This window comes from Eurytemora carolleeae, unplaced genomic scaffold, assembly GCF_000591075.1.
Source record: "Eurytemora carolleeae unplaced genomic scaffold, Eaff_2.0 scaffold129, whole genome shotgun sequence".
Taxonomy (NCBI): Eukaryota; Metazoa; Arthropoda; class Copepoda; order Calanoida; family Temoridae; genus Eurytemora; species Eurytemora carolleeae.
Genome location: NW_019396235.1, coordinates 544,697 through 555,472, shown reverse-complemented (window position 1 = coordinate 555,472; position 10,776 = coordinate 544,697). Strand labels below are relative to the sequence as shown.

Below are 10,776 nucleotides of genomic sequence, written 5' to 3'. Positions count from 1 at the left end.
TTAAGTTGTTTTTAGATAATTTATTAATTTGACAAAAAACTGAAATTCACAAAATTACTGCTTCTCGGCCTCAGAGACCTCGATAAGTCTGTTGATTACAACCTCAAACCCAGCCCACATCTCTTCACCGCTAGGGATGATCTGGTCCGCGGGCAAAACAAATCCGTGTCTAAACAGAAAATATTCAGAAATCCGTTGTTAAAGTCTTTTAAAGACGACATTTATCATTTTCATCGAATTATACTGTGACCAACTTATGTACAATGCAACTTTGAACTGAAATTTAGAATAAGTTGCTGATTAGTTAATTTTGTACGCTTCCTTCACATATGTCGTCTTCAATTAATAGATGTTAATTGTTTTCATTCAGTACACTTGTGAAGCATATTGTGAACACTTGTACAGTACAATGAATACTGAAGGCCGGGTCAAGAGTCCCTTAATAGCACTCTTAACTAATCCTGGTTGGTAGGATCATCTACCCTACGCGTTCATAAGTTGTGCTAATACCGGTATTAACAGAAATGCCAGTTTTACTAAGAGCGGTGTTAACTAATCTACCCGCAGGGTAGATTTAGGTAGGATGATCTACCCTAAATAACCAGTTCTACCAGTATTAATTTGGTTTGGATTCGATATTCTCGCAACCTCATGAAATACAGGGATGTTTAAAATACAGGGATGCTTAAAAAGCGAAGAAATACTTCTTATTTTGCTTAATTCAGAAAAATGACCCCTCCCCCACCCTCCTTACATAACTATATTAATAAAATGTGTTGAATATAAAAAAAACATTTTATGAGCAAACTTTATTGAAGATTTTTTTTCTAAAAAATATATCTTATTGAAAAGTTTTTATTTTTTTAACTTTGATAATGAAATGTAAAAAGTTTAGTTTGCAAGATATTTTCATAAATTTTTAATCTATCTTTCGTCATATAATAAAAAATGTATTATTTAAAAGTCGTCTTTATAATTATTAACAAATTATTAAGTTGAGAAGAGAAAAGAGTTGCGCAGAAGAGTCAAAACGGTAAAGTTTGGATGATAATCCTGGTTTTAGCTAGGATGACTTATGAACGCATCAGCTGTTCTAGGCTAGATAATCCTGCCACAAATTAGGCAGCATTAGCGACTTATGAATCCGTATTTCCTAAACACCGGTGTTAGTGTTAAGAGTGGTATTAGAGCGGTATTAGCTAATACCGCTCTTAAGATACCGGACTCTTGACCCGGCCATGAGTACTGACCTGCCGGTATCTCTGAGCTCTGTGGTGAAAGCAAACCTAGTTCCTAGGCTACCCTTGTACCAGTCATCACTAGCCCCAGCAGCGGGATCTGGAAATAAACAGTTTAATTAATCCCGTCGTTTCAACCTATTTAAAAAACCGATATGAAAAAACATATATTTTTAGTTAAGATAATTGTATTTTCATTCAAAGCACAATCACACCCAGGTCGTTTGTTAGATTGGATTATATTATTTTTAAAGCACAAACACCCAGGTCGTTTGTTAGATTGGATTATATTATTTCTAAAGCACAAACACCCAGGTCGTTTGTTAGATTGGATTATATTATTTCTAAAGCACAAACACCCAGGTCGTTTGTTAGGTTGGATTATATTGTTTTTAAAGCACAAACACCCAGGTCGTTTGTTAGATTGGATTATATTGTTTTTAAAACACAAACACCCAGGTCGTTTGTTAGATTGGATTATATTTTTTTTAAAGCACAAACACCCAGGTCGTTTGTTAGGTTGGATTATATTATTGTTAAAGCACAAACAGTAACACCCAGGTCGTTTGTTAGGTCCTCCTGTTTACAAGCCTTTTCCCGGATTCATGCAATCAAGAGAGCGTATGATTGCCTGGATCTGTGAATGGGCAATGGATTAACCGTCATTACGAATTGAGATTCAGAGAGAAAATATATTAACTGAAAACAGAATGACGACAAAACAGTATTTTATGATGATATATATCATTAAAATTTATCTTGTGTTAATTCTTTTTTTGTAGTTTTTTTTACTTACAAAGATCAGCAGAGTTGATGGGATCAAAAACAGTTCCATGAACCTAGAAATGCATTTAATTATTATAAAAATCCTGATGTCATGAAAAGGCTTCATTTTTCATAATAATGTTCCAGATTTCTTCCTAAGCTACCTGGTAAAGAGCATCACTAGCATCAATGGCAAGCTGTTCAATTTCTTCCCAGTTCTCTGGGAGCGCATTGTAATCATAGCCATAGGGCCACAGCCACAGCTGGGAGTAGGAGTGGAAGCAATGTCCTAATAATAGCATTTTTAGGAATAAAAATGTAAAAATTAGGAAAAGGTCAAGAGATATTACCTAGGATTGGGACAGGTTCTAAAGATATTACCTAGGATTGGGAGACGGTCTAGAGATATTACCTAGGATTGAGACAGGGTCTATAGATATTACCTAGGATTGAGACAGGGTCTATAGATATTACATAGGATAGGGACAGGGTCTAGAGATATTACATAGGATTGGGACAGGGTTTAGAGTTATTACCTAGGATTGGGACAGGGTCTAGAGATATTACCTAGGATTGGGACAGGGTCTACAGATATTACCAAGGATTGGGACAGGGTCTAGAGATATTACCTAGGATTGGGACAGGGTCTAGAGATATTACCTAGGATTGGGACAGGGTCTAGAGATTCTACAAAGTTCTTGATGTTCAACATCTCAATCTCGGAGAAGGCCTCAGGTCCAGGGTAGATATCAGAGCACTTGTCGTTGCTGACTCCACTCTCTAGGAGTCAGGTTGAATTAATTCCAGCGTTTAGTTCTTTAAGATTCAGGTTTACCCACAAAGGATGAGACTTCAGCAACAAACTTGATTCTTTCTTTTAGAATTCTTTTGAAGTCCAAAATCAACCTTTAAACAGCTGTATCTAAGAGTTTCAGGGCTTCATTTAAGTTCATTCTTTGTGGGTAATACCATATGGTTAACTATTAAATAATTAACAAAATTTAGAAAGTGGAAAGTACACACAATGCTCAACATTACTAAAATTTTGTTAGAATCGGAGAACAGAATATTAGGAAAAAGTTTTCGTTTAATTGACGGTGTAGATTTGGGATTGGTATATTACGGAAAGAGTAGGATTAACTAATACCTCCAAAATGGAATCCCCAGTTTCTGTTGGGATCAACTCCCTTGCAGCCCAGGAGGGATCCAGTATCTGATCTTGTCTTTCTCCACATACGATCCTTCTCATGGCTGTACATGTAACTAAACAAACCAGAACTGAGAATCCTTGGATCAAGTATTGATCTCTATCCACATAAAACTTCAGTTTATTTGAAGTAACTGACTGATTTTCAGGCTAGTTGCACTGTATACAGATTATAAACAGCCAAACGGGGCTGTACAGTGAACACCAAATGAATCACAACTAAAATGAAGAAATTAAGCACCAATTATAGCTTAAATTTAAAAGTTGTAGATTGACGCCATTTTATACAAAAGTTATTTTCAGGTTTAAAACATTAACCCATAGAGGCAGGGACATATTCAGGATGTTGTTTGCGCTGTGCAGGGTGTGAGGGGGAGGNTATCCAGATAATCTGGGTGCTCAGCATAATCCTCAACCTAGTCAAACATAAGAAATAATGCTTCCAAAAAATTGTAAATAAAATAAAATTGTAAATAAAATAAAAAAAAATTGTAAATAAAATAAAATTGTAAAATATTGTAAAATTGCACTTTTAATTTGTCAAGATTCAATCTACAATTAGAATTTACCAGTTCTCTAACGATGAATGTTGCAACAGCGGGTGCAATCCATTCTCTAGCATGAATTCCAGCTTCCAACCAAACACTGGGAGCTCCAGGTCCAGCTTTGGTGATAGCCAGAACATTCATGTCACGTCCCTCATAGGTTTTACCAATATTGATCACCTCAGCGAAGTCATTTGCTTCAGCAAGAGCATCCAAGAACTGAAATTTAAACAATTAGTCCAAAATTCAGACATAAAAAAGTATTTTTTTTCTTTCTGATCATTGATCATAGTGATCAGTCCAGTCAAGATCATATCTACTTGGTTCAGTGTATCATGATCATAGTTATCAGTTCAGTCAAGATCATATCTACTTTGTTAAATGTATCATGATCATAGTAATCAGTTCAGTCAGTATCATACCTACTTTGTTCAGTGTATCATGATTATAGTAATCAGTCTAGTCAAGATCATATCTACCTGATTCAGTGTATCATGATCATAGTAATCAGTCCAGTCAAGATCATATCTACCTGATTCAGTGTATCATGATCATAGTAATCAGTTCAGTCAAGATCACATCTACCTGATTCAGTGTATCATGATCATAGTAATCAGTCCAGTCAAGATCATATCTACCTGATTCAGTGTATCATGATCATAGTAATCAGTTCAGTCAAGATCACATCTACCTGGTTCAGTGTATCATGATCATAGTAATCAGTTCAGTCAAGATCATATCTACCTGATTCAGTGTATCATGATCATAATAATCAGTCCAGTCAAGATCATATCTACCTGAATCAGTGTATCATGATCATAGTAATCAGTTCAGTCAAGATCATATCTACCTGGTTCAATGTATCATGATCATAGTAATCAGTCCAGTCAAGATCATAAGCCTTGTTGTTGCTGGTCTTGATCTTTTTTCTGGACAGCTCAACCTCTTGAACCAAGCTTTATGAGAAAAATAATTATTTCATAAAAAATGCTAATTTTAGCCTAATTCAACTACTTTTTATGCTAATTTAAATATTTTAATAAAAGGGTTGAGTTTTTCACTGCTAATATTATTGTTTGTTTGTATATTAAAACATTTTGTTTGTTTGTATAGAACTGGCACCAACACAAACAATAGAGATTTGAATACCTCTCAACATCCTCAACCATAGTGTGGAACTTGATATTGTGGTGGGTCAAGAACTCTTCCAGCTCAGAGACCAGCTCGCTTTTAACCATCATGTCTGCTCTCCTGACAATTTAAATATTATTTAATCTTTATTAAAAAGAATGATTTTATTGACTGAATTAAAATGAGATATTTATTCTTATGAATCTTATCTGGGTTAAATGCATTTTCAAACAAAAGTTAGAATTTAAAATATTTGAAATTTTCATTATACAGATGGGTCCAATCAATCTTATTTCACAGTATGGATCCAAGATCGAGGTAAGAATAAAAAAAATTTATAAATTTTTCAAATTGTTCAACTGACCTGCCAGGAGCTGGTTCGGTCCAGAAGTCCACAGTGTTAGAGGAGGTTTGAACCTTTCTCAGGGTAGCGGAGGTATCAGCAGATAGTTTTTCAGTTCGGAGAACCTTGATAGAGATTAGTCTTTGAACCTTGATAGAGATTAGTATTTAAACCTTGATAGAGATTAGTCTTTGAACCTTGATAGAGATTAGTATTTAAACCTTGATAAAGATTAGTTCTTAAACATCGATTTTTATTAGTCTTTTAACCTTGATAGAGTTTAGTTCTTAAACCTGGATAGAGATTAGTTCTTAAACCTCGATAGAGATTAGTCTTTTGGCCTTGATTGAGATTAGTCTTTAAACCTTGATAAAGATTAGTTCTTAAACCTCGATAGAGATTAGTTCTTAAACCTCGATAGAGATTAGTCTTTTGATCTTGATTGAGATTAGTCTTTAAACCTTGATAAAGATTAGTTCTTAAACCTTGATAGAGATTAGTCTTTAAACCTTGATAGAGATTAGTCTTTAAATCTTGATTGAGATTAGTCTTTAAACCTTGATAAAGATTAGTTCTTAAACATCGATTTTTATTAGTCTTTAAACCTTGATAGAGTTTAGTTCTTAAACCTCGATAAAGATTAGTCTTTTAATCTTGATAGAGATTAGTCTTTAAACCTTGATAAAGATTAGTTCTCAAACCTCGATTTTTATTAGTCTTTAAACCTTGATAGAGTTTAGTTCTTAAACCTCGATGTAAATTAGTATTTTTGCATTGATAGAGATTAGTTCTTAAACCTTGATAGAGATTAGTCTTTAACCCTTGATAGAGATCAGCCTTAAAACCTTGATGGAGATTAGTCTTTAAACCTTGATAGAGATTAGTCTTTTAACCTTTATAGAGCTTAGTCTTTTAACCTTGATAGAGATTAGTCTTTAAACCTTGATAGAGATCAGACTTTAAACCTTGATGGAGATTAGTCTATAAACCTTGAAAGAGATCAGTCTTTAAACCTTGAAAGAGATTATTAGTCAAGTCTTAAACATTGATAGAATTTAGTTCTAAGAGTTTTAAACCTAATCAGAGATTTATTTTAAACCTCTGTAGAGATTAGAAAATTGATATTATGGCTGGGGATCTAAAGAGAAGGCGTGGAGGTAATTAACCTTATATCCATCATATGATTTGTTCGCAGAAACTGCAAGAGCAGAAAGGAGAAGACCAACCCAAACCCTCATCCTAGGAAGGTTCTTCAAGGAATGATTTTGAATATCATTCTTCCAACTTTAAAATAATAGATAACGATGTTTGACTGGTGTTAAAATAAAAATCATTTCCAAAAATAATAATTTTCAATTTAGATATTTTTAAAATTTCTATGATTTCAAATTATTTTTTTGCACAAAATTAAAATATTTATTTCGATACACCCTGAATAAATTTCATCTGTTTGTTTAAAAGATAGTAGAAAGACGTATACTCTACAGATAAACATAAACTTTAAACAAACAACGATATTTTTCAATCATTTTCTACAATAATATATCTTATTTTTCATTTCCTGTTTTCTAGAGGGGAGGGGAATGAATAGGTGTGGAATATATAATAATTGAATAAATGAATAAATGAATAAATGAATAAATGAATAAATGAATAAATGAATAAATGAATAAATGAAAAAATGAATAAATAAATAAATGAATAGATGTAAAATTAGATGAAAAGACGAATTAATGCTGACGTATATGGGATATCCCAGGCTGAATTGACCGGCCTATTTGATGAAGCTGACACTGCTAAATAATTCTTATTTCTTGTTTAAACATTTCGCTGAATATGTATAAAAGTATTATGTATACAGAGATTACAGTTATCTAAAGGTTGCTCTCCAGCAAAAATCTGTGAAAATTTTGCCAATCACTTCATAAAACCTGAAGCTAAAATACAAGCGCTTTACGATTCTAAAATCTACATGTCCAGGGTTGCAAAAAATGATAAGTAAGTAAGTAAGTTAAAATTACGGTTTCCGGGCAACGACACTTTAATTTGTGTTTTGTTGCTCTAAAGGAATTGAGTTTTTGCCACAAACTCAAATCTTCTGATCCCAATATCTTTGTAACCGTATGATGCAGACCTTTGATATTTCAAACTTAGATTATTTTATCTATACGTATTAATAGTTTGAAATATCTAAGGTCTACGACATTGGGTTACAAAGATATAGAGATTAGAAAATCAGAGTTTGTGGCAAAAACTCAACTCCTTTGGCGAAATTTACTAGAGCTAAATAGGTCTCAGCTGTAAACTCGATCATGTATCTTTTTCTTCAATTTGACAAATTTGAAATGGAAAGGCCAACAAAGAGAGTATAACTAACAAAAATACACACGTACAGGGGCTGAATAAGTAATTTCAAATTAATCTCTATTTATGCAGACAATGCTTTTAAGGTGCAGTTGTAAATAGGACATAATTAAGACGACATAATAGAAATACTTGACTATAATCGAAGCACTTGAAGGTTTTAAAAGAAAAAAGATTTATTTGTAACTTATTGAATTACTTATTAAGTTGAACGGCTCTGTTTAAACTGCACAATTCCAGTGTCTCATGTTTATTTACAATGATAACTTTAGTCGAAAAATCGTCTTCCTATTCCAGAGTTTATTGGTTATCACTTTAGTATGTCCGATTTACAACTGTACCCTTAAAGCATAGTCTGATTGAGAGTGAAGGAGAAATCCATGTTTTTCTCTTTGAGAATTGATTATTTCTACTTGTGGTTACTTTTCAAAAGTGACTTGCTGAGTTTGCTGCAAGAACAGCGAAGGAATTTGTCAAGCTAGAAAAAAAAAGACATTTTATCTTCATCATTACTTATCACTCAGTGGCGTACATAGGGGGGGCAGTAGTCCTCTTGCCTCCCCCCCTGGGAGTTCCAGGGGAGGGGGGCCCTGCCCTGGAAAATACAAAATTAAAAGGAAACAAATTTAAAAAGTAACACCTTACAATGACAAAAACTAAGGATTTGTCTAAATTCACTGTTAACACAAAATTTTAAGATACTTTAAACTAAAACTTTTGCAAAAACGAGACCTCGACATATTAGATGCTTTTAACATGATGGAAGATGTAATAAAGGTATTTTTTTTCTATTTTTCTATTTTTTCTTACAGTCAATTAATAAAAGAATTGAGTCTTTGGCACAAACTCAAATATTCAAACCTTTGGAACCTGATGTTGTAAACCTTTGATATTTCAAATCTATATATAAATTTGGCTTGTCTGTCTGGGTGTCTGTTTGTTTGTATGATGTTTTAATGATGCTGTGATTATTGATTTAGTTAGCTGTGATGGAGTTCAGTGATAAATTTATAAATTTATAAAGTTAAAAAGTTAAAGTTAGTGTTTCGAGCAAAGGAATAATTTTTAGAGTCTATAAGGTTAGTAACACCAAAAAATGTAGTCTTTTTGATGTATTTTTATGGTGTTAATTGACTTTTTGAACAAAACAATTCCAGGGGGGGGGGGCAAAAAACAGCCAGGGGGGGGGGAATTTTTCGCGCTATGCGCAAAATTTTTCCCCCCCCCCTTCACTCAAATCCTGTGCACGCGCCTGAAAGATCAAGGTTTAATGGGAACCATAAAGTCACTAGAAAATACAAAGACGGTTCTAGTTTTTTGGCAAAATGGGCTTGAAAGAAAAGAATTTTTTACTTTTCAACCAGAGTCCGAATTGAATGAATTTGAGCCGCATCTCAAATCCGCAAAAACCGTAATCAATTGAGCGCCGGCTTAAATCTTGAAAATATTAAATACAATTTTAAGCGGAACAAACAATATTTGACTGCAAACTAAAAGTTTAATATTTCAAATAGTTACAGCTAGTAAACTTACTCTTTAAACTAGAAAACCATCGATGATTTTGTTATTGTTATAACTCTGAAGATAAGCCCTGATACCTGATTCTTAGACATATTTTTATTGGGTTGGGGCCAGGTTCTTCACAAGGATATTCATATTCATATTCATATTTGCAATGGTAACTTTTCGTGCAATAGATATTGCGCATCAATGCGCAAAAATGTCAATATTGCGCTCAACCCTAATGCATAAAAGGAAACAACCACTACACATCGTTGCGCATCATTGCGCGCAATGCTATTGCGATTAAAAACCCTAGCGATACTTTAAAGTCACACAGCTTTAAAATCTTTTCCATTTTTGAACATATCCTAAACTATAAATCCCTAAAAACAAAAATTATCTTATTTAGACTTAATAAACTCCTGAATTATATCTAGAATCTAAATGTCCTTATTTTATTTGTTAAATAAGAGAAAACAGATGATTTATTTTAACAAATAGTTTCCCGCATTTCTAGTTAAATCTATATTGTAAGAACAAAAGAATCTTATTATATTAATTTCTCAATGCCGCAATGATTTTATAAATAGAAAAAAATTGTTTGTTTTTACTTTCTATTTTGTTCAGATTTTACCTTATCAAAAAATCTTGTTTTGTTACGTAAGTGCGTAAATGCTTTTAAAGTGACATTGATATGAATTCGAGTAATTGTCTCAAAACCAGGATATGTTCCAAAACGCGACATTAGCTGAAATCCAGTAATTGTTTCAAAATAGGGATATGTTCGAAAATGAAATCAAGTATCACCAAAAACTAATTCTCACCCTTTATTATTGGTGTAAAGTTGACGTTACTTTTATCGATATACAGTTTTACTCATTTTCAATAAATGTATGGTATAGTTTTGTTCAACTCGGCTTGAATTTTAAGATATATACGCTTGAAAAAGATAACTTTGCAGATTTGGTCCATTTCTAACACTCAGTTAGATTTGAAACTAATTTCCCCTGAAATTATCTAAAGACTTTTTACAAATTTTACTTTATCCTGTAGAAAAGTAAAGTTAAGACTTTAGAATGGTTTTCTAGGGTTTTTAGCTGATTTTCCCTCAAAGGAACTGAGTTTTTGTCACAAACTCTGATTTTCTTATTCCTTAGCTTTGAAATCCAATGTCGTAGACCTTAGATATTTCAAGCCATGAATTGTGTTATATCAATTAATCTAAGTTTAAAATATCAAAGTTTTACACTATCAGGTTGCAAAGAAATAGGGCTTAAAAAATTGTGACAAAAACTTAATTCCTTTCTAAACATGAGTTTTCAAAACTGTATCCTTCAATGTTATGATTGTAAAGCTGATTTTCAAATCTTTGTATTTTTGCAACCCTAACAGTGTAAACCTTTGATATTTCAAACTTTGACTATTTGAGCAGAGTTCATAGTTTGAAATATCAGAGGGTTACAATATCATGATAGGAAATATATAAGGATTAGAGAGGAATTAAGTAATTGCAACAAACTCCGATTTTTTATTCCTATATCTTTGCAACTTGATGTCGTAGACCTTAGATATTTCAAACTATGAATTCAAATAAATCAAGTTTGAAATATTTAAAGGTTTACAACATCAGGTTGCCATGAAGAGAAAGTAATCAGTACGTTTATTATGAGTATTTATAAA

At 32.7% G+C, this 10,776-nt stretch overlaps 1 protein-coding gene across 1 annotated transcript; it reads right to left on the bottom strand.

The window, feature by feature from the left end:
* On the bottom strand, nucleotides 1–6,501 carry LOC111698974 (carboxypeptidase B). Its single transcript, XM_023469483.1, has 12 exons — nucleotides 6,396–6,501; nucleotides 5,251–5,354; nucleotides 4,905–5,006; nucleotides 4,606–4,711; nucleotides 3,780–3,974; nucleotides 3,567–3,626; nucleotides 3,151–3,310; nucleotides 2,664–2,783; nucleotides 2,168–2,292; nucleotides 2,035–2,077; nucleotides 1,251–1,338; nucleotides 1–169 (listed from the first exon to the last, which is right to left on the bottom strand). Exons 1-12 carry the CDS (start codon nucleotides 6,465–6,467, stop codon nucleotides 55–57), a joined length of 1,290 nt encoding a protein of 429 aa, XP_023325251.1. The 5' UTR covers nucleotides 6,468–6,501; the 3' UTR covers nucleotides 1–54.
* Nucleotides 6,502–10,776: the final 4,275 nt, after the last annotated feature.